A 22,086-nucleotide genomic window follows, 5' to 3' on the forward strand; every position below is an offset into this window, starting at 1 on the left:
AAGGAGGGTGCAGAGAGGGGGGAGGAGTCTCTTGAGCCAAGGACCCAGCGGCAGGCCAAGAGGGAATGGCCTCAAGCTGCGCCAGGGCAGGGTCAGACTGGCTCTTAGGAAGGATTTCTTTGCAGAAGGGGTTGTTGGGCGTTGGAATGGGCTGCCCCGGGCAGGGGGGGAGTCCCCATCCCTGGAGGGGTTGAAGAGTCGGGTTGAGCCAGCGCTGAGGGATCTGGTGGAGTTGGGAACGGTCAGGGGGAGGTTCATGGTGGGGCTGGAGGAGCTTCAAGGGCTTTTCCAACCCAGAGGATTCTGGGATGCTGTGACCAGCCCCTATAGGACCAGCCCCTATAGGACCGGCCCATATAGCACCAGCCCCTATAGGACCAGCCCCACATAGGACCGACCCCACATAGGACCAGCCCATATAGGACCGGCCTATACGGGACCGCCCCGGGGCGTGGCGATGGGGCGGGCGCGGCGTTGCGGCTGCGCGGCGGGCGCGGAGTTGCGCGACGCTCCCTGCCCGCCCGCCCCGCGGCCCCCGCCCCGCGGCCCCCGCCCGTCCCCTGCGCCGTGCGGCCGCGGCGGGGCGCGGAGTTTTGCCTCGGTCCCTGCGCGGCGGCTGCCATGTCCCAAGATGGCGGAGGCGGCGGAGCTGAAGGTGCGGCGCGGGGAGGGGGGGAGCGGGGCGGGCAGGAGCCCGGCAGAGCGGGGATGGGGCCAGGCAGTGTGGGGCTGAGGGGGGCCTGTGGGGTTGGGGCCAGACAGTGTGGGGCTGAGGGGGTCTCTCAGGATGGGGCTGAGGGGGGTTCTGTGGGGCTGAGGGGGGTCTGTGAGGGTGAGGCTGAGGGGGTTGTGGGGCTGAGGGGGTCTGTAGGGTTGAGGCCAGTCAGTGTGGAGCTGAGGGGGGTCTGTGGGGCTGAGGGGGGTCTCTGAGAATGGGGCTGAGGGCTGGTGGGCCTGAGGCATCTGTGGGGTTGGGGCCAGGCAGTGTGGGGCTGAGGGGGTCTCTCAAGATGGGGCTGAGGGGTTCTGTGGGGCTGAGGGGGTGTCTGGGGCTGGAGGGATATGAGAGGCTGAGGGGATGGGTGGTCCTGGGGGATGTGTGGGGCTGAGGGAATCTGCAGTGGGCCCGAGGAGGTGTGTGGGGCGGGGGATGTTTGGGAGCCAGGCGGGGTGGCCCCCTGGGGCTGTGGGGTGTCCGAGCCAGGGGTTGGGGCTGTAGCAGGGTGCGGGGCAGCGGTGGGCCAAGAGGGCCGGGAGGCAGCGGAGGGGGCTGTGGGGTGGGGGCAGCAGAGGTGAGGGTGGGGGTGTCGGGGCTGAGGTGAGCCGTGGGGTCCCGGCTTGGGGGAAGGCTCAGGGACCACTGGGGCGAAGGGGCCGCAGGGAGGGTGCCGGGGCCTGGACCTGAGCGGCGGGTGAGGCTGAAGGCTCCGGCAGCCAGCCCGGTGGGCTCGTCCGTGAGAGGAGGGGGCTGGAAGACCTCGGGGGGCTTCGGAGGCGCAGAGCCGTGGAGAAGAGAGGTAGAAACCCGAAGGAAGGGAGAGGCGGAGTGGTTCAGAGCCTCGAAGGATGCTGGGGGTGGCAGGGGAGCAGAAGGTACCGGCAGGCAGGAGAGGGGCCGATGCGGAGGCAGGTCTGGGGCGGAGGGAGCAGAGAGCGTGTAACATGGTAGTGCTGCACCAGTGCTCACAGCTGGATGGGGTTTCATCTCCCTCCACTCTCTTTTTCTCGTTTTTTTAGGAGTCAGAGTGTGTCACCACCTTTGCCCACCAGACTGTGGAATATGAAATTGCCCCTGGTAACTAATTCCAAAGCTGATTTTTTTTTTTTTTTTTTTTTTCCTCCTTGTTGGCGGTTTAATATTTTTCCCCCCACAGGCTGCAATATAGGTCTTAGCTGGCTGAAGTGGCCCCGTTCCCCGTGCTGGGAACAATAAGATGTTTGGGAACTGGCACCTTTTTGGCAGCCAGCCACAGCAAGAACATAATTCTCTGGAGTCAGATTTGTCTGTAATCTTCCCAGCAGTGCCCTGTCCACATTTTGATAGAGCTTTATGGTGTGATCTTTCTCCCTCCCCTAAAACTTAAGCCTGACTACAGCGGGAGCCCTATCAAGTGGCAAAACGTTAACGATATTAGCGGAGAAATTGGATCCCATAATTGTAACTGGATGACTTAGGACTGCGCAGAAGTCGAGCTCCGGCAACCGCGTCCGTAATCCTGCGATAGTTTAGCAAGTGGTAAAGCTGAGCGTGACCCAGGGTGAAGTATCTGTAATGTTTTCTGCTCCACTCCCTCTGCGGATAAATCCCTGCAGAGGAATTGTGGCTTAAGACTTAGGTGTAGCTTAGCGCGCAGGTTTACAGCTCTGGGCTTTGGCCGCCCGGGCGCCAGCCCTTTCGGTGGAGCTTGGCGTGGTTTGAGGCTTCTTCAGGTTATTTTTGAATCTCTGCTCCCTTCCCCTCGTCCATCTCCCCTAACCCCCTTTCTGGTTTCCTCGCCAGGAGCTTGTTTAAGCTTTTTACCATCTGTGTCTCATTGTAAAAGCAAGACGAGCCAGTTGAAAGCAGGATGATTTCTCCTTATAAAGCCCGTAGTTGGCGTAAGACACTTTCCTTTATTTCAAAGACCGAACGGTGACTCCCCTGGAAGGAGAAGAGGCTTGTGGACGTGCCTTGTTCAACAGCGGCACGGCCGGACTCGACTCTGCTGCAGATCCAGCCGCTCCCCGAGCCTGAGGTGCCCTCTGAGAGCTCTCGATTGCCATCTCTCACGGCCATAAAGAGTTTTTTCCGCTGCCCTGACGCTCAGAGCAGTAATCGGAGAGGCTTCGGGGGTAGATAAGAGTCCACAGCTGCCGCAGCGGTGGTGACACAGCCATCCTATGTCCCGAATGCGAGGGGTTTTTTTTTTAACGATAAACGTGAATCTTGTGCTGGTGAGCCATGCTACACTAATCTCCTGCCCGTTAAGGACTCTGTCCGGAGGATTTGTAGGAGGAATGGAGGTGGGAGGAGGTCGGTTGCTTTACAACTGTTGTCGCAAAAGGGGAGGGCGTTGGTAGGAGGAATATTCGATACATGCGCATCCCTAATGTATCTTCTCCGGGAGGTCTTTAAAACAGGCACTGTCAAAGTTGAGAGACCCCAAGTCAAGCTTTTTCCTCTTAAAAATGACAGAGGTTTCCTGCTCCTAACAAATTCTCCTGGCTCCAAAAAGGGAGGCGGGGGGGAAAAAAAAATCACTTGAACCTATAATCATCTTGAACGCGTCACCCAGCAAAGGTAACGGGCAAATCCCACGCGACCTACGTTTTTTTTTTTTTTTTTCGACACGAAACCTTGATCTGTTGTGTCTGTTCTGCATCAGGGAGCACATGGCACTTTTTGTAACGACAGAACTGCCTTTGATAGCTTTACCAAATACTTCCCTTTTTTTTTTTGGTCCCGCTGGGAAGCAGAACATCTGTCACGTCGTCCCGAGATGCTGCGTTTTCAGCGTGTGGGTAACGCGATCCTCGTACAGCGAATTAAACCGCCTTAAAACCTCCTGGCACGTAGGCCAGAGTCAATGGGACTATCTCGTAAGCCTGACCTGTAGGTCGCGGCGATGCGCCTCTTAATTTGGTGTTTATAAGTGACTCTGGAAAACTTGGGCTGGAAGATGTAACGTCGAGATGTTCCCATCAGCAATTCTGGAAGGAGAGTTCCCTCCGCCGGGTTTGCGGCCTCTTGCTCAACCCGCGAGGTTTCAGCTTTTATTTTGCACCTCTTTTATGGAAGGGATTGCAGTTTTTTGGCATTTCTGGACTTGCAGAAGCCGACCTTTTCCCCTCTCCCCCCCGTGATGCTCCGCTGCAGCCAGGTGGAACCAAAATCGTGGATTTAAACCCCACGAGGTTGTAGCTGATTGGGGAACCGCTCTGCTGTGGAATCGGCTGCGTTTTGGGGGCTAAAGGGGAAAGTTTCTAGATGCAGAGACGCGGTGAAACTCTGCGTGCCCTTTCTGATTGAAAAGGGAGAGTGTCGGGAGCTGCTTGATCCCAGGTTTAACCCTTTTTTGCTTGCATGAAAGAACAGATTGTGCTGTAACGTGTACCTATATACAAGTGTACACGTGCTTCCGTAGCGCTCTTTGCCGTCCCGTGGGTGTTTCTGTGTAAACACAATTCTGAAATCCTATTACGACTTCAGAAGGACGATTTTACGAACGACCGTGTGATTGAGCTGAGTTTTTTGGTCTGCTACTAACTTGGCTGGTGTGACTGCAGAGAGGTCTCTGAGACCCTTCTGATTTTTTTTTTTTCCTCCTGTGTAACAGGAATAATTCTGTATTTTCTCCTCTTTGGGCATCTTTCAGCTTAACCCTGTCAGGCTTGTTGGACTCGTGGTGAGAGTGAGCAGGTCGCTGTTGGGGAGACTCCCCTCAGCGAGGCAGGTTGATAAATGATGCCAGCCTGGGTTTAGAAGTGGTGCCTGAGGTATGTTTTTCCTTAAGTGCAGCCTGTCTCATTAATGACCAACATCTATTTTCAGATTTGATGTCTCTCCTTAGAGAAACATCGGGCCCAAACCGGGCATTCCCAAAGTATATATTTTTTTTGAAGTGAAAGAATAAAAGCGATGGCTGAAAACTTCTGCGGTCGCTCTGGGGCTTGGCCTTTCTAAGCCAGCCTGAAGGGGACTTAAAGCGAGAGCTTTAAACCCAGAGAGTTACAGAAGCTTTAGTTTAAATGCGAGGTTGACCCTACAAGAAATTGTCAGCGTTTGTTTGAAGGAAAGGTCGTTAAACGACTGTGTGGGTCTTGGAAACCACTCAGCCACCCATCAAATCGGAAGTGAATGTGATCTTTTGCATTTCCAGATCCAAGCAAAGTATTTAAAACTAAATCTATTTACAGTTCTGCCACCGATGAGTTACTGATGACAAGGGGAACTTTGAACTTGACAGTGTCTCTTTTAAGGCCTCCACCATCTTCCTTAGTGAGCCCACGGCTTGTGTTGGGATTGTGTTTGCTCACGCAGCGGTTGTAATGGTGGTTGTTTTATTTTCTTGCAGCATATGGTTATGAGCTTTAGGGTATCAGAATTACAAGTTCTCTTGGGCTTTGCTGGAAGGAACAAAAGTGGAAGGAAACACGAACTTCTCACAAAGGCGTTGCAGCTGCTGAAATCCGGCTGCAGCCCGGCTGTCCAGATGAAAATCAAAGAGCTGTACCGGCGGAGGTTCCCGAGAAAGATCTTAACCCCTTCGGACTTGTCGATGCTCCACATTCAGGCGGGGCAGCTGCCCTCGGCCACCGCGCTGACGCAGGGCACGGTGTGTCACCTGCCCTACGAGCACGGCTCCGCCGCGCCGGCGGCTCTGCTGCCACCAGTGCCCGTGCTGGGGCCCAAGCACGAGACGGACGTCCAGCACCTCTCGCCGCCCATCCATCCCGTCCACCCGGATGTCAAGATGAAGAGGCTGCCCTTCTACGATGTTTACGATGAGCTGATAAAACCCACCACGTTAGGTATGTTGGGAAACGCTCGCTCCTCCTGTTCTTTGGAGGCTCCTTTTGTTTGCTCTGAGCTGGAGAGCTTTCAGCAGGTCAGGAGCCGGCTCGCTTTCCGTCGGTGCGGGTCCAGAAGGATGATGCCCAGCTCAGAGTGGGGCTTCGTAGAGCCATGGAATGGTTTGGGTTGAGAGGGACCTTAAAGGTCATCTTGTCCATCCCCCTGCCTCAGGCAGGGCCACCTTCCACTAGCCCAGGTTGCCCAAAGCCCCGTCCAACCTGGCCTTGAACCCTTCCAGGGAGGGGGCAGCCACAGCTTCTCTGGGCAGCCTGTGCCAGGGCCTCACCCCCCTCCCAGGGAAGAATTTCTGCCTTAGATCTCACCTAAGTCTCCCCTCTCTCAGTTTAAACCCGTTCCCCCTCGTCCTATCCCTCCTCCCTGATCAAGAGTCCCTCCCCCCTTTCCTGTAGCCCCTTTCAGTCCTGGGAGGCCGCTCTAAGGTCTCCCCGGAGCCTTCTCTCCTCCAGCTGAACCCCCCAACTCTCTCAGCCCGTCCTCACAGGAGAGCGGTTCCACGGTTCCATCCCACCAATAACTTCCAACTCCAGCTCGTGTGGGCTGCCAGAAATGGAAGCTTTTAGTTGCTTGTCAGTCTTGTTCCAAACTAATTTGCATGAAAAAGGCTATTTCTCTCCCAGCTGACACCTTTTCTGCTCAGTATGTATTTCATAAGTGTATAAAAGTTTTGGATTATTTACTGTTTTTACCTGGCAGAGCCTGGGTTTTCTTTGTGTTCTGAACTGTGAAGCTTTCTCTGGTCTGAGGTACCATCAGCGTTTGGGTCCTAACCATGAGAGAATAAAAAACCTGGTTCAGTTGGCACGGGCTCCCTTTCCAAACAAATTAGTGAGTGCCAGGACAGTTAATTATGAAAAGCGATTTGTTATTTTTGCAAACAAGTGGTGTTACAACTTCCAGCAAAACAGCTTCTTAAAAAATCCTCTGCCACCTTTGAGTCCTAATTCTGCCTTAATTGTTAACAAAAACGTAGTCCTAAAACCTCCCAGTATATAAAATTAATGAACTGTTTTATGCATTAGGATCCAGCTTGTGGCAAACATGAGAGAGGTCGGCTCTGTGGTGATGAGAAAACTCGACGTCGGGCAGGAAGCAAACAGGGATCTTGGAGCAGAGATGGGGTACAGCAAAAGGGCAAAGGTTGTTTCTCGATGTGCTGTGGAGGCCGAGCGCTCCGATGCTTCCCCGTTTGTAAAACAGGAAAAGAAAAGGCGGGTTTTTGCCTAATTCCAAAAAAGTTGTGGTTCTTGTTAACTTTAAAATGCTGGTGGGGAGACGTAGAGTACAGAGTTAGCCCGGTAATTGCTGGTGGTTTTGGAAGCGCTGCTGCAGGCTTCGCTTGGGATCGTTTGGGCCCACGAAGAAGGTTTTATTCTGGTTTTTAGAATAAGTTATAAGTTGTATTTTTACTTTAGGTTGAGCCCTTCTGGCCTCTCCAGACTAGATCCACCCATCTTAGGCCTTTTAAATGGTTTTCGCTTGGATTCAGGGTTGTTTTTCTTTCATATAAACATAGTAATGTTTGTTAAAGTGGAGATAAGTGTCTCTGCTCCAACCAAACCCCATGTGTTTTGTTGGGGGGTTTGGTTTCGTTACTGTTTTGCTAAAAATTGCCTTTTCTTAGGTTTGGCTTTGTCCAGCCTCTCAGACAACCTGCGGTTAAGCCTCTTCCCTGAAATGGGATACTCGCCTTGCAAAAGAAATTTTTTTTTTTTTCTCTCCCCTGATAAAACTCCCGTACTTATGTGTCTGTGTTTGAACTTGGAAGAGTTTTTATGTAATTCCTAGGGGATCGTCAACTTTTATTTTTGGCTTCTGGTGGTTTGTGTCTGTCTTCTCCCTTTTGCTGTGTAAACGTCCCCTTCCCATTCTTTTATTTTAATTACTTGGGGCAACTTGTTATTTCCAGATATGAAGGTTGTGGTGTCAGGAAAAAAAAAAAAAAGCCAGAAATAAGCAAGGTGTGGGAAGAAATAATGAAAATGGGGATGGAGAGGGAGAAGACAGCGACAGGGGGTTAATGATAAAGCCTCCTGGTCCGCAAGGGAGGAAGGTCCAGGCTTTGGCTTTCCCACTCCCCATCTACACCAAACCTCTCGCGGAGTTACCGCGACGCCCGGAGACGTCGGTGTTCCTCTCCGGGGTGGATGCGCGCTGCCAACAGCGCAAGAACACCGCTTAGAAATTGCTTATTAGGTGGAGGCTGGGTATCGGTTATAAACGGAGGCAGCAGAGCACAGAGAAAGCTGCAAATTTTGAGCAGCTTTACTCTGGCTCTGTTCGGAGCAGAATCAGGATCCGATTTTGTCATCGAGAAAGGACAGAGAGTCCTAAGATGGTCAGAATTCCTCTGAATTCCTGCAGTCCGGTCTGCCAGCCTGTCGGCGCTGCTGGTCCGGGGAAGATCTGGCAGATGATCTGCCAGGAAACTCGGGGCCTTGCATTCCTGGCATTCCTGAGCTGCAGGAGGCTGGAGAAGGAAAAACCCTTCGCCCGGCTGAAGAATCTGTGCTCGAATGTGCTTTTGGGGGAGGCCAGCGTGAGGGTGGCCCCGAGGACGGAGCCAACCTTCTCCGCGGGTCTGCAGTCGCCTCGGGTGGTCGCGCCACGACCAGCTCGTCACGAGTGTCACCAAATTCCTCAAAATAAATAAAGGATCAAAGTGTGGGATTTACACGAACACGAGCCACAGTGATAACGTCCTCGGCTTCATTTTCTCTTGACCCAGCGATGCTCCGCGTCCCAGAGAGCCCCGGCGGGAGCTGCTCTTGCTCAGGACCTCTCCTGACGGCTGTAAAAACGAGGGCAAAAGAGGCCAAATTGGCTCTTTGCAAATCACGTTGGCTTGAATACCGATGCTCTGCAAATATTAATGAAACAGCTCAATGTTGTGGTGAGGGAGGCAGACACCTGCCAGTTGTACCAAGGGAGAAGCTCAGGTGCAGGAGAAGTAACTTGGTTAAGGTCAGGGTAAGAGAGGGGGGAAATCCTGGTTTCTTTTTACATGTCTCTGACACTAAACGTTTTTACCGTGCTGGTCACCAACCTTCCCGTTGAATTCTTGATTCTCCCATTAGGTGGGTTTCTTGTGTGTGTTTATTTTTAATCAAGGGCACGGGCTGGTTTTCTCTGACTTGGCCGTGACTCTGTCCATGTGCCCGAGGAGAAGATGGTTGTTTTTCAGCAGCTGTACTTGTTCCTACCCCCGGTAATTACAGTTTCCAGGGCAGGGGGTGACCTCTGGCATTCCCTGAGCTCCCCACTGGATCTCGCTCCTCCCAACCCCTCCGGTGATCCCCGGGAAGCGCCGTGTGGCTCTTCGTGGACTCGGGAGGCTGTTGCTGGCCCGGGAGAGCGAGCGGGCGGGCTTCCCCATTTCCTCCCCATCCGTGCGAGCCACCTTTGCTTTCCAAACCTTAATTTTCCTTGTAAATAAACCGATGGAAAGCGAACGTCTGCCTCGAAGGACAGACCTGGCGCTTGGTTACGTGGTCAGGGACTTCCCTGCGTGGAACTGCAGTTAATTTTTCTGCTTTTTGTGGATGGTGTCCTTTGTTTATTGGCGCCTGCAGGTGTAAGGATGACTTCATAATGATTTAATTTGTCTGAACTTCTCTTCTGCAGCCTCAACGAACAGTCAGCGGTTTGAAGAAGCTCACTTCACCTTCGCTCTAACCCCCCAGCAAGTTCAACAGATCCTCACCTCCCGGTAAGCGAGACAGCGTCGCTCTGGACGCCGTGTGAGCGCGTGTGGCTTCTCTGCTTGTGTTCTCTTCCCCGGCAGAACGGAGAGTGGAGTCAGGAGGAAAAACGGGCAGAGTTTGGGTGAGTGAGCCTGGCAGATGAGGCGTCAGGGATGGTCGGCACAGGAGGAAGAGCTGAATCTTAAGCTCCTCCTGTTCCTCAGCTCCAGTGCAGTCCCGGAGAACAAACGCCGAGTTGGGTGTAAAAAGGGGAGTTCCCTGATGTTGGCGGAGCCGTGCTGCACCGCTGAGGGTTTGCCTCAAAGCCTGCGGCGTGGAACTCTTGTATGGAGGGAAGAAAATACGGCAATTGGGATAAAAACACGCTAGTTCATCCCAAAATTCAGGCCTGCCCTCCACCCGTGCCTACAAACGCAGCCGTTGGTTTGCGTTGGCGACTCTGCAGTTGGCGTTATGTTCTTAGCGCTCCGCAGTAGCAAGATTCTGCGGTTGATTTTTCTCCTTTTCCCACCACTCTCTCTTCTGTTCGATGGGCTTTTGCTTTACGTCCTTGTTGGGGAATTTTGCCTGCCAGTTCGGACAGGTAGTACCTGTTCTGACAATCCAGCTGCGCTGGTTTTACTCATCCCACCGCTAACGTGTATTGATACCAATATAATTGAATAAAATGGTATGCTGTTGGAGTTGTAATTCTCTGTTAAGCATTGCTGATGGTCTGAAGAGCTGCTTTTCTGTTGCAGAGATATCTTACCAGGTGCCAAATGTGATTATACCATACAGGTGCAATTAAGGTAAGGTCCTGTCTTTTTGATGAATGCGTTAAGCCCTGTTCCCTCAGCATCAGTATTAATTTGTCCTTGATTTGGGTGAATCACGCTCTTGGCACTTGATTTGGTTTGAAGTTGCCTCTCGATTTGCTCAGAGGAAATGTTACAGTTTGGTGCTGTGTTCGGAGCACGGGTTTCTGTCGGGGTTTCTGTCGGGGCACGAGCCTCTGCTAAACCGTGTGGTGCAACACCAAACCACGAGGGTCTTTCTGAACTCGGTGAGGCCGCAAGAGTTGTCTCTGGGTGACACTTTGCTGGCCCGGGTGACGTGGCCTTGCACGCAAGATTTTTCAATTTTAAGTATAGTAAAATTTAATCTTTTTCACACAGTTATGTAGAACGTGCTTCTTTCTCTTCTCCATCTTAATGATTTGCCTTTTTGCAGATTGATTGCAAAGGGCGGAATAAGAGGCAAAAACCTACATGACCTTAAAATTTGAACATTTTTTGATATCCACCTAGTTATTACTCATGAGAATGCAAAACCTGTTGGAGACTGTGAGTAGAAAAATACTTGCAAGTGCTTCACAGACGATCCTCTGGATCTTGCAGTCGGTGCCGGGTGGTTCTTTCAGGGCCTCCCACGCTGTCCTGCGGCACCGAACAGGAACTGAGGAGGCTCTTGCCCAACGCTCAACCCTTGGCAGAATGTTAAATTCTGTTATCGGGGGTTTGAACTTGGCGAAGAGACGGAGCATCGCTGCTGTGCTCTTGGAAAAAAGCGACGGGTTTAGGGCTTGAGGTGCGATACCTGGGAGCGCGAAGTTGTTCGAAGGCTGATTTAATTCAAAAGAGAGCACGTTGCCTTTCAGGGGGGCGTTCTGTATTAATTACGAGTCCGTGGCAGTGTCTCTGATTTGGGGCTTTACCGTCGTGGTTTTCCTGCTGTGTCCATCTGTTCCGCTCTTGCACACAGAGCTGCTGGAGCGAAGCCGACGGGCATCCTGTTCCCTGAAATGCATCAGGAGGTGGAGGCTTGGAAATGTCTCTTCTGTAGCACAAAACAACACCGGGGGTGTTTTTAAAGGACCGCTCTCGGTGAATGTGCCTCTTGCTGTGGTTTGGATGTTGGGGATGAGACAGAGTTTACAAATAGTCCACCAGGAAGCTTTCAGGAGCCTCCTGGGGTGTCCAGAGTGCACCCCTTCACCCGAAGAAGTGAACCCTTGTTCAGCAAACTTTAGTGCAGGAGTTAAAAACGACGGTGGCGCCGTTTCTTCTCTCCTGCTGACGTGCCTCGGCCTAGGCGGTATCTCATGTCCCCAAGCAGGAAAAAGATTAACTTGCGGTTTTATTCTTTGTTTTATTTGGCAAGCGGAGAGAGAGGTTAAAACCCAAGAAGATCAAGTTTAGTTTTTGAGAACGTTGGTGGTGCGGCTCCGCATGGGTTAAACCATCGTTAAACTCCATTCCCGCCCCGCCTGAGCCCAGAGCGCGCTTCCTGTCCTTCTTGGAATGATGTTAGGCCAGAGGAATACACTTGGCCTTTGAAACGGCGACTCTGGGTAGCCTAAATCATCGTCATCTGGGCCGAATAAAATTAGCCCTGCCCCTGCACGCTTCCCACCGTGCGCGCTGGCCGTTGTTCGAAGTCGCTGGCCTTCCTCTGGTTCCTCGTTCGCCGCGCGAGGGGTTTGAGACGCGCGTAGGGGCTGTTCATCTGCGTGTGTGTTTTCCAGCCGTTGATCTGTCCCGCTTGGAAAATTCCCTTTTTAAAGGGAAGTTCAGCTGCTGTTTTTTGTGAGCGTCACCACTCACTTGCCAGTTTCTCCCTCCTGCTTCTTAGGTTTTGCTTGTGTGAAACCAGCTGTCCCCAAGAAGATTACTTCCCTCCTAATTTATTTGTCAAGGTCAACGGAAAACTCTGTCCCCTGCCTGTGAGTAAATCTTATTTCTTCCTAATACATTGTAGACTAAAATCTGCCCTTTTACACAGCTGCAGCTCCCTGTGAGTGCAGTGGGAATGTATTTTCCGGAGATTAAAGCCTGACTTGAAGACATGGTGTGGTTAGAGCACAGAACTGATTTCATGGTACAGGGCTGTGGATTGGTGATGAAAGCTGCTCTTTGATTCAAGGAGTGTGGTCTTTAAGTAGAAGAATATGCAAACTTTGGGCCTGATGGTGTGGTTTTTTTTTTTTAACCAGCAGATTCCCTCTCATTTTTTTGAGAAGAAACTTGATAATAAAAATGCAGAGTAAATTCTGAGGTTAGTGGAATAATGCACTGCCTTTAGTTTTATCGCATTGCAGGAAGACCTGGGTGCTCCAGCCAAGGCTTTGTGCTGGATAATGTGTTTAAAAAAAAAAAAAAAAAAGTGTTTACCCCAGTTCACAGCCCAAAAAGGGGCGCGATCCGGTGTCACAACCTGGAAAGGTGTCAGGGGTTTGAGAGTGTTGGGCCAGTTCCCTGCCAGCTGCCCCACGCTGGCTCCGCTCCGCTGGAGCTGGCACTTTTTGCAATCAAACCTGCAGAGCAGCCTCTAACGCTCCGCTGGAGCCGCTCCCTTAATATTTTTAGAGATTTGCATTTTTGGCCTCAGATATTCTGCCTGGTTTTGGCTGAGACAATAAGTAACCTGCTTCAAAAAAAAAAAAATAGAAGTCGTTTCCAGCCTCGTGGGGCGGAAAGAGGGAAGCGCGTGTGAGACGCAAGATGGCTCAAGGGTCCCCCCGGTCACAGATAAGTTTCTTGTGTTGGTTTGGGTGAGTCACTGCAGCTGAGGAGCCGCCGTAGGGGCCGTGCAGAGCACAGCAGCTCCACGGGAACCCTGTTCTTTGTTTCACTTCTGCTTAAGCTGTGATGGGTGGCTCCTGAATCAGCCTCAAGCTGCCCAGTCTAACTGAGAGCGATGAAAAAAGGGTGATGTAAATCTCTCTGAATCACAGAAAAGGCACTCTTGGGCTGAATAATGGGATGGGTTTCTAATCGAGTTGGAATGTGGATATAATGAAGCAAAAATGAGATCAGCGGGAGGTTTGTCACGGGATGTAAGTTTTTAGCTTCCCAGCCTCGATCCTCCCCGTAGGATTTGGGTTTTAACTCGGTGCTGTTTGGGCACATCCCGGACTGACAGCTCTGTGTTTGCGGGGAGGTTCGGCTTACGATGGGATTCCAGTGTGCTCGTCAGCGTAAGGATAGCAGAGGGAACCTTTATTCTTAATTTCTCGGCATTGAGGCGTCATAATGTACCGCTTTGAGACTGGTAGAGAAATTCTGCAAGCTCCAAGGTGTGACATGAAATGTCTTGAGGGGCAGCGTGTCATGAAGAAGTTGGGTTTGTAGATTCTTGTACGTGGCCTTAACGCCTCGGAGAGGATTCACCTGACGCCAGGGAACCTTTCTTTCTTTCTCTGTTTGCAGGGTTACCTCCCACCCACAAAAAACGGCGCGGAGCCGAAGCGACCCAGCCGCCCCGTTAACATCACTCCCTTGGCGCGACTGTCGGCCACGGTCCCCAACACGATTGTGGTGAACTGGTCCTCGGAGTTCGGCAGGGTGAGCGCGGTGAAAACCATTGCCCGTTTCTTGCTGTTCCTTCACGGCAGAACCGAGGACGTTTCTGCAGCAGCACCGAGCTGTGCAGATCCGGGAGAGCCCTCTCCTCTGCGGAGGGTTTTTCTAGGTCTGAGCAGCGTCAACTTCCTCCCGACAGAACTACTCCCTGTCAGTGTACCTGGTGAAGCAGCTGACGTCGGTAACGCTGCTGCAGAAGCTGAGAGCCAAGGGCATCCGAAATCCCGACCACTCGCGAGCCCTCAGTAAGTGTTACCCCTGCGAAGGTGTAACTGTGCTTGGGCTGGGCCTGAGCTGCGCCTGGGAAGGCAGAGCAGGTCTTTGTGCGAGCCCACCCGCGCCCGCCGAGCCCTGTTGACAGGAAGGTAAAGATGGTGAAAATCAGGGATTATTTTTCTGTGATCCCATTCAACAAAGCTCGAAATCAAACCGTCCCTCAGGGCGCTGCCCACCTCCGTTGTGATACTCTCAAAACATTTGTCCCGTGAGCAGCAGTGGGAGTGGGGCCGTTGCTTACGCTCAGATTCCGCGCTCCTTCCCGACAACCAGACGTTTCCCCCGTGCGGCTGTTGGACAGGCAGGCTCTGAAATCTTGAGGGTAGGGGCTGTCTCTTTGTGCTGCACACACGGTCTAGCCACGGAGACTCTTGCCAGAGCTCTGAATGGTAATAATGTCGCTGCCGTGAGCGTTACCTGCCTGTAATTCGGATAATAAGTGTCGTGGTGCAAATTATAAATCATGTCTCTGCATATTTGTGCGTGTACAAGGAGGAGGATGCTGACAGACCTTTTTTCCCCTCTTCTTCTTTCAGTCAAAGAAAAACTAACAGCTGATCCTGACAGTGAGATAGCTACGACGAGCTTACGAGTTTCCCTGATGTGTCCAGTAGGTTTCTACATTATTTTTTTTTTTTCTCTCCTGGACAGGCCTTTGCGAACAGCTTCCCGCGTTACGGTCGCGTAGGAACGCTTTGGCGTGAGACGAGAGCTAACGCTGCTGCAGCCCCGCTTGTGTTGAACAGTCAGCTTTCATTCCTAAATAAAAGCAGAAGCGCTTGCTTTCATGCGTAAAAAAACCAGCTGAGATTGTTGGCCTCAACTGCCTAGCCAAAAAATGCCTTCTGCTGGCCCGATCCTTGCCTTCCACCTTCGCTACGAGCACGTGCTTGAGGTGGAAGTGCTCTTAAAAACAAAGCAAAAAGGCAAAAATACCCTCCGGAACGTTTCTTTTATCTCGTGTGTTATTTCTTCATTGATATCTAGTTTATTCTCTGGTCAAACACCAGAGTGCTGGGCAGGGAGTGAGGGGAGTAAACAGGGAACAACGCCGCTGCCTTGACTTGGTGCTGTGCGAAAAAACAAACAAACAAACAAAAAAACCCCCAAACCCAACTTTGTTTCTTCCTCCTTGTCCCCCAGCTGGGTAAGATGAGGCTGATCGTGCCCTGCCGAGCCATCACCTGCACCCACCTGCAGTGCTTCGACGCAGCGCTCTACCTGCAGATGAACGAGAAGAAACCCACGTGGACCTGCCCCGTGTGCGATAAGAAAGCCCCGTACGACGCCCTGATCATCGACGGGTGAGCTGAGCGGGCTGCTCCCGCAGCCTTTAGCCTGGATAATGTTTTTCTTTGAAGGCTTATCCCCTAACGCTGGCATATAGAGACAAGTTACAGCCTCGAGTAACTTAAAATCTGATTTTTCGTTCCCGAAACTGCTTCGATGCCAATCGGGAGAGATTTCTCCCAAAGAACAAGACGCCTTTGTCAGAATTTTGGCTTCCCTGCTGGCAGCCTCTGCAGAGGCAGTAACGAGGGAACCTGAACAGAGCCCTCCTATGTCCGTTGACCAGCCCGTCGTAAAACCCAACCGGCAGGTGATAGCGGCACCGATTTGAGAGCAGCGATTCCTCGTAGCCCTTTGAGCCGCCTCCCGAGCGCCGTCGCTCCTGTGTCGCTGCTGCCGCCGGCGTTTCTGCGCCGTCTTGGCTCTCCCCAGCTTGTGCTCTCGCCCGCCAGGTTGTTCATGGAAATCCTGAACTCCTGCACGGACTGTGACGAGATCCAGTTCATGGAGGACGGCTCCTGGTGCCCCATGAAGCCGAAGAAGGAGAACCAGGAGGTGTGCCAGGCCGCTGCGTTCGCTGGGATCGAGGGTAGGGCAGCTTTGCTCACCGACTCTTTGGGTTTGCGCTTTTTTTTTTTTTTTTTTTTTTTGCCAAAGCAACGTTTACACTTAAAATTTTTACATTTACAAAGCAACATTCGGAGCGTTTCAGATCCCGCCTGGGAGCCGGTATTTGGGATCACACTGAAATACCAGGAGCATGACAGGCACTTAGCACCCCGCTGTGGAGTAAGTGCTAGAAAAAGCAAGAAAAAAGCAGTTTCCTCCTGAAACTGCAGCATTAATTCCAGGCGGGCTGTGGAGGCCTGACCCTAGCGTGGGGATGCTGCCTCTGTTCTGGGGTGGGGTCTGGATTTGCCACGAGCCGTTGGGAAGCCCCGCGTTTCTCGCCGGGTTGCAGCGCTCGTAGAATTGGTGGCGTTTTGCTCGTCTCCGTTTCGGCAGCCGCCGCTGATGGCTGGTTTTCCCCTGCAGCCAGCTCCCTCTACACCGTCAGCTCCGAGGGCAAGAACTCTTCGGAGGGCAAAAAAAAAGTGGAGGTTATTGATCTCACTCTGGACAGCTCGTCGGACGAGGAGGAGCCGCCTGCCAAGAAGCAGTGCCCGGTCTCCAGCGCGGCTCTTCCGACAGCGGCCGGGCCTAAGGGGTAAGGCAGCGCCAGAGCCCGGCTTTGCTGGGCCTCGGCTCGTTTTGCTTCCTGCTCTCCGCTTGCCGGTGCCGTCGCGGTAACCGGATCTGAGCTGCTCTCCCTGGGAAGCGCTGGTGACCCACCGCGGGACAGGGGACGTGGGGGGGTTGCTTTGGCTGTAGGTGCGGTAGCCCCAGGGGTTTATTTTGGTGATCAGTGCCCCTCAGCGTGTCGTTTGTGACGGTCCGTGGGTCTGTGTTCTCTTCCAGGGTGTTAAGTATCGATCACCAGCCGTCTTCGGTGCTTCGGAGTCCTCCCATGGCAGCTCTGGGCAGCGACTATCTCTCCAACCTGCCCCTTCCTGACTACCACCCCTCCTACCAGGTGTCCTCAGAGCTTCAAGGTACCAACAAAAACCCAGCAGCGGTTTGCAAACGCGCCCAGTTGTACCAGTTTACCAGCCCAAGCAGCGGCCGGTGTGCTGGCCGCCTCTTCCACCCAGCCACGGGGGCCTTTGGGTCACTCGCACACCAGGTTTTTCGTGGCCTGGCAGCCACCGCAGATCAGAGCGAGAGTTTTGGAGCGACCGGCCCGACACAGAAGAGGGAAGAAGGGAATGAGAGTCACCCCCCTCCTGGGGAAATCTGGTGCTTAGATACAGATCACGGGTCGGAACGACCCAAGTTTTGGCTCCTTGGTGTGTCCCAGGGCCACCAAGAAGGGAGGTCGTGGCTTTCTTCCACGGGCTGTTGTTCCTGGGTGTTTCCTGGCCCAGGTCCGCAGCCGAGCACCAAACCCTCCCTGCTTGGGGGGAGATAAGAAACCGCTGGGCTGGGGGTCCCCCTGCACCTCTCAGGACTTAGTTAAGCTGGGCTTTACAGACAGGGAGGCGCAGAGGGATGAAGTGACGGGCTTGAGCCCACCATGAGACCCGCTCGGGCGTCCCTCATGGCTGCCCGTGCGGCTGCTCGGCGGGGGGGGAGGTTGGCTCACGCTGGACCCCCGAGCGTTTTGGGGTGTCGTGGTGTCGCCGCCCGGTCCGGGTGGTGCTGACCCGGCCCCACGGCAGCTCCCAGAAGCAAAATTTAATTCTCCCTGCGCCGTCACGCTGCTGAGGCCACGCGGTGGGTTCCGGCGGGGTTGGAGGGACGGAGCTGGGGCTGGCAGAACCCACCCGCCTCTGCGTGGCGCGGTCCGGCTCCCCTTGCGCCAAGAAGTTTTATTTATCATCAAGAGATTTATTTTTTCCCCTTTTTTCTTTATTTTTCTAGGTCTGGATTTATTTTCCTTCCTTCAAAGTGAAAATCAGGTAAGTTTGGAGATCGTTCTGTTTCATTTATTTCTTTTCTCTGTGCCAAAGCTGCATCCCTCTTCCCTCAGCCAACCTTCCTCCTGCATCCTCTTCCTCTGGGAGAACGGCGGGGGGCAGGTGGGGGGTTCCACAGCGTCTGCCCAGCCCCTCTCAGCATCCCCCTCGCTGAGGCGAATCCCAAACCGCCGAGGGCTCCGGGCTGGAAATATTTTTTTTGCTGCTCCGAGGCCGAAGCCGCGCAGACGCAGGAGAGCGCTGGTGGGACGCCGGGGGGGTTTGGGCGAGAGCCGGTTCGTCCCGTCGTCGCCGCGCGGAGCTGCCTGGGCACCGGGCACGGCCCCGCGCACACGTGGCTCGTCCGGGCGGGCGCTGCAGCCTCCTCCATCATCTTCCTCTGCTGGCGGGTGTTGCTGGTTCAGTCCTGGGAAGCTGGTCCCTGGTTTGGGGGGGGGCTCTGGGCACACGCAGGGCGGGTTTGTGGGCGCCGCGCGCTGACGGGGCTCTCCCTCGGCTCGGCAGCACTACGGCCCCTCCGTCATCACCTCCCTGGACGAACAGGACGCGCTCGGCCACTTCTTCCAGTACCGCGGCGCCTCCAGCCACTTCCTGAACCCGCTGGCGCCCGGGGTGGGCTCTCACGGCAGCGGCAGCGCGGCCGCCCCCCGCCTCGGCCCCGGCCCCGCGCTGCGCGACACCCCCGGGAGCAGCGGCGCGGCGCTGCCCGGCTGCCGCCCCGACGTCATTTCCCTGGACTGAGCCGCTCCCCCCTCGGCCCCGAGCGGGGGCAGGTGGGTGCTGGGACCCCCCGGGCCGCCGGGGCCGAGGGTTTGACCAAACCTCTTGACTTTTACAACTGTTTTTCAACCCATCTCTGCGATGGAGGATTCTGCTACAGGTAGCAGAGAGCCGAGGAGGGGGGGTTCAACCCACCATGTCCTGCGCTCGCTGCCCCCCAAACCCCCCCTGGAGCCCCCCGGGGCCGGGCGGGGGCTGCCCCCGCGCTCCCACGGGGAATTTTTCCCTCGTTTTTTTTACAGAAGGCGGCGGCGGGGGGGGGGCAGAGCAGAGGTGAGCGGGGCCCGTTGCCTCCTGCCTGTCCCTGCGGTGACAGCGCTGCCTCAGTTGTAATTACGCTGTATTTTTAAAAAAAACCAAAAAAATCAAAAAAAATGTAGATTTTTTTTTTTCCCTCCTTTTAAATATTTCCAGCGCAGACCTGTACAGAGAACAAATAGAGGATCTATATTTTCAGTTGCAGCTTTTGTACATAGAAAAACTCCAAAGACTCCCCCGTTTCTGTCCCCCCCGAGGACTAAATGAAGGTTGCGTTGTCTCCGGGGCTGACCTCTCGCCCCTTGCACAAATTATTTATGTATTTAAACGTATAATTCAGTCTGTACCCCCCCCCCTCCATGCCTGACCTGCCGCCAGGCCCCGCTCATCCCCCCGCGCCTGCGGGCAGGGATCACATGTAGCAATTCTTCCTTTTTTGGGGGGTTTTTTTGGGGGTTTTTTTGAAGCACCTTTTTTCACTGCTCCTTCCCCCCCGATTCAGAGGCCGCGCGGGGCCGGGGGAGCGGCGCGGGGGGTTCTGCTTGGACGATTTCCTGGTTCTTGTATCGTAACCGCGGGGACTGTCTCGATGCAATAAAGCTGTTAAACCCCCCAGGATCGGCCGCTGCCACCCCGGAGCTGACCCGCTGCCGCTCGGGGGGGCAAGAGGCCCCCGGGCCCTTGGCCCTGACTCGCCCCCAAGTGCCCCAGACCCCCCCATGAGGGGTTTTTAGAGATTCTGAACTTGTGGATTCCCAAAATCCTGCTCCAGGTCCCACCGGGGCGCCCCGGCTTGTTTATAACCCCAGCGGGGTCCCCCCGTCCCCCTCCAACACGCACATGGGGCTCCACGAGCGGAAATTTTTTATTGGGTGCTGCTGTGGGGGGGCCCAGCTGCCCCCCGGGCCCCCAGCCAGCGCCGAAGGGCGAACTTGGTGCCGGCGCTGACCCGCTCCCCGCCCGGGGGCAGGAAGGGGCCGGGCGGGCGCCGGGCGGTGCCGGAGGAGCCGCTGCTCAGCTCGGTGACGCTGAGGGACAGAGGGGGACGAGGCCGGGGTGACACGGGGCCCGTGGCGCCGCACCCCGTTTCTTAGAGCCCGCGGGGAGCCACCCCTGGCCCCGTCCTCACCCCACAGTGGTGGCAACGTGTCCCCCCTCCTCGGCTTCCTCCGCGGCGCCGGCGATGGCCTCCAGGACCGACGGCTCCAGCCAGGCGCAGGCGCTCACCTCGCTGGCGCTGGGCCGCAGCCTGGCCTGTGCCACATGGCAGCGCTCAGCCAGGGATGCACCGGGATGCACCAGGACACACCAGGACCCATGGGGATGCACCAGAACACACCAGGATGCACCGGGACACACAGAGATGCACTGGTATGCACCAGGACACACCAGGACACATGGGGATGCACCAGGACACACGGGGATGCACCAGGACACACAGAGGTGCACCGGGATGCACCAGGACGCACCAGGACACATGGGGATGCACCAGAACACACCAGGATGCACCAGGACACACAGAGGTGCACCGGGATGCACCAGGACCCACGGGGATGCACCAGGACACACAGAGGTGCACCGGGATGCACCAGGACACACCAGGATGCACCAGGACACACAGAGGTGCACCGGGATGCACCAGGACACACCAGGATGCACCAGGACACACAGAGGTGCACCGGGATGCACCAGGACACACGGGGATGCACCAGGACACACAGAGGTGCACTGGGATGCACCAGGACCCACGGGGATGCACCAGGACACACAGAGGTGCACCGGGATGCACCAGGACACACCAGGATGCACCAGGACCCACCGCACCGCGGCCCCACACTCACCTCCAGCCGGCGGCGGCCCTCGGCCGAGCGCAGCAGCAGGTAGACGATGACGTGGTGGTGACGCGGCAGCCCCTGGCTCAGCGCCGGCGGGTAGATGGACTGTGGGGACAGCGTGAGGTGACACCCCGAGGGGGAGGCCCCCACCCAGGGGTGCTCAGCTCCCTCGGGGAGCCGCGGCGGCGCTGAGTCCCCCCGGAGCCCGGCGGGACGGTACCTCCCAGAGGCCGAGCGTCCTCCAGGAGAAGGTCCCGGCTGCCAGGCGCAGCCCCGTCTCCTCCTCCAGCTCCCGCAGCCCCGCGGGCAGCAGCTGCGGCCGAGGAGAAAGGTGGGGCAGGGGGGGTCAGGGTGCCCCAGCACCCCCCAACTGCCGCTGGCCCCGTCCCCTCCTCAGCGGCCACCAAAAGTCCCCCCGATGTCCCCTCACCTCTTCATCCGGCTCCACGTGCCCACCTGGGAGGAGGGACAGTGGGTTCGGGGCCCCCCAAAGTCACCAGCCCTCCCTCTCCCCCCTCCCGGGGCAGGGCCGGACTCACCGGGCGGCACCCAGACGTTGGGGAAGGTGCTGAGGGCGCCGGCGCGGCGGGTCAGCAGGATGTGGCCAGTGCTGGCCTGCAGCAGCACGGCCACCGCCGCGGCCACGCCCCGGCCCCGCAGCTCAGCGGGGAGCCCCGCGGCCGGCGGCTCCCCCAGGTGCTTGGCGGGGCAGGAGGAGGGTCTCTGTGGGGACAGGGGGACGTGAGGGGACGTGGCAGCACTTGGGGGGGGGACGGACGGACCCGGGGGCCACCGGCCGCCACCCACCTCGAGGAGGGCAACGGTGGAGCCGGGGAAGGCCACGTCCGAGAGGAGGAAGCGGCCGCGGTCCAGGCCACAGCTCACCACGGCCGCGTCCTCGTGCGCCGGGCAGAAGGTGCCGGTGACGCTCTGCGAGGGCCGGGGGGGGGAACACACGCGGAGGCGGCGTGGCCACCGTGATGGCCACTACCCTGGCACTATTGTGGCTACTACCACCATGGCACCGCAATGGCCACCAGCCTGGCACCGCAATGGCCACCATGATGGCGCCAAGATGGCCACCACCCTGGCACCAAGATGGCCACCGCCATGATACACCCCCCCCCATGACGTGCATCCTCTGCGCATGCGCGCACACGCCCCTCCCCTCTGCACACGCCCCTTCCGCACTCCCCCCGTCCCCGCCCCTCCTTGCACACGTCCCGCCCCGCGCCTCCCCCGTTGCCCCGCCCCCTTTTGCACACCACCCCCCGCCATTCCGGTACCTGCCCGACCCGCGCCGGCCGCTCCGCCCCGCCCCGCCGCACGTGCACCAGCACCCGCCGCAGCCCCGCCATGGCCGCTCGGGGGGGGGCGTGGCCTGTGCGCGGGGGGGCGGAGCTTCCCCGGGGCGGGGCCAGGGCTGGCGCTAGCGAGCGCGCCCCCTGCCGGCGGCCGCCGGGACAGCGCCAGCCCCGGGCAGGTGCGTGGAGGGGCGGGGGGGGCGACGGT

The 22,086-nt window shown here is 56.1% G+C and overlaps 2 protein-coding genes across 8 annotated transcripts; one reads left to right on the forward strand and one right to left on the reverse strand.

The window, feature by feature from the left end:
- The first annotated feature begins 528 nt into the window (after positions 1-528).
- PIAS3 (protein inhibitor of activated STAT 3) lies at positions 529-18,937 on the forward strand. 5 transcript variants are annotated; one of them, XM_074809303.1, is made up of 15 exons: positions 529-655; positions 1,738-1,795; positions 5,055-5,511; positions 9,197-9,281; positions 10,017-10,067; positions 11,890-11,980; positions 13,467-13,601; positions 13,759-13,864; positions 14,432-14,505; positions 15,039-15,199; positions 15,638-15,774; positions 16,221-16,392; positions 16,644-16,777; positions 17,646-17,683; positions 18,206-18,937. In XM_074809303.1, the coding sequence occupies exons 2-15, from the start codon at positions 1,781-1,783 to the stop codon at positions 18,440-18,442; spliced, it is 1,893 nt and encodes a 630-aa protein (XP_074665404.1). In that variant the 5' UTR covers positions 529-655; positions 1,738-1,780; the 3' UTR covers positions 18,443-18,937. The 5 variants fall into 5 exon arrangements, with proteins under 5 accessions (XP_074665404.1, XP_074665406.1, XP_074665403.1 ...); XM_074809305.1 differs by lacking the exon at positions 5,055-5,511 and having other exon boundaries at positions 535-655; XM_074809302.1 differs by lacking the exon at positions 1,738-1,795 and having other exon boundaries at positions 554-655.
- On the reverse strand, positions 18,906-22,053 carry NUDT17 (nudix hydrolase 17). 3 transcript variants are annotated; one of them, XM_074809309.1, is made up of 8 exons: positions 21,861-22,051; positions 21,382-21,504; positions 21,114-21,297; positions 21,005-21,030; positions 20,795-20,887; positions 20,581-20,679; positions 19,869-19,993; positions 18,906-19,320 (listed from the first exon to the last, which is right to left on the reverse strand). In XM_074809309.1, the coding sequence occupies exons 1-8, from the start codon at positions 21,930-21,932 to the stop codon at positions 19,152-19,154; spliced, it is 891 nt and encodes a 296-aa protein (XP_074665410.1). In that variant the 5' UTR covers positions 21,933-22,051; the 3' UTR covers positions 18,906-19,151. The 3 variants fall into 3 exon arrangements, with proteins under 3 accessions (XP_074665410.1, XP_074665409.1, XP_074665411.1); XM_074809310.1 differs by lacking the exon at positions 18,906-19,320 and adding an exon at positions 19,587-19,767; XM_074809308.1 differs by lacking the exon at positions 21,005-21,030 and having other exon boundaries at positions 19,187-19,767; positions 21,861-22,053.
- Between the last annotated feature and the right edge of the window lie 33 nt (positions 22,054-22,086).

Source organism: Strix aluco, chromosome 30 (assembly GCF_031877795.1).
Source record: "Strix aluco isolate bStrAlu1 chromosome 30, bStrAlu1.hap1, whole genome shotgun sequence".
NCBI lineage: Eukaryota > Metazoa > Chordata > Aves > Strigiformes > Strigidae > Strix > Strix aluco.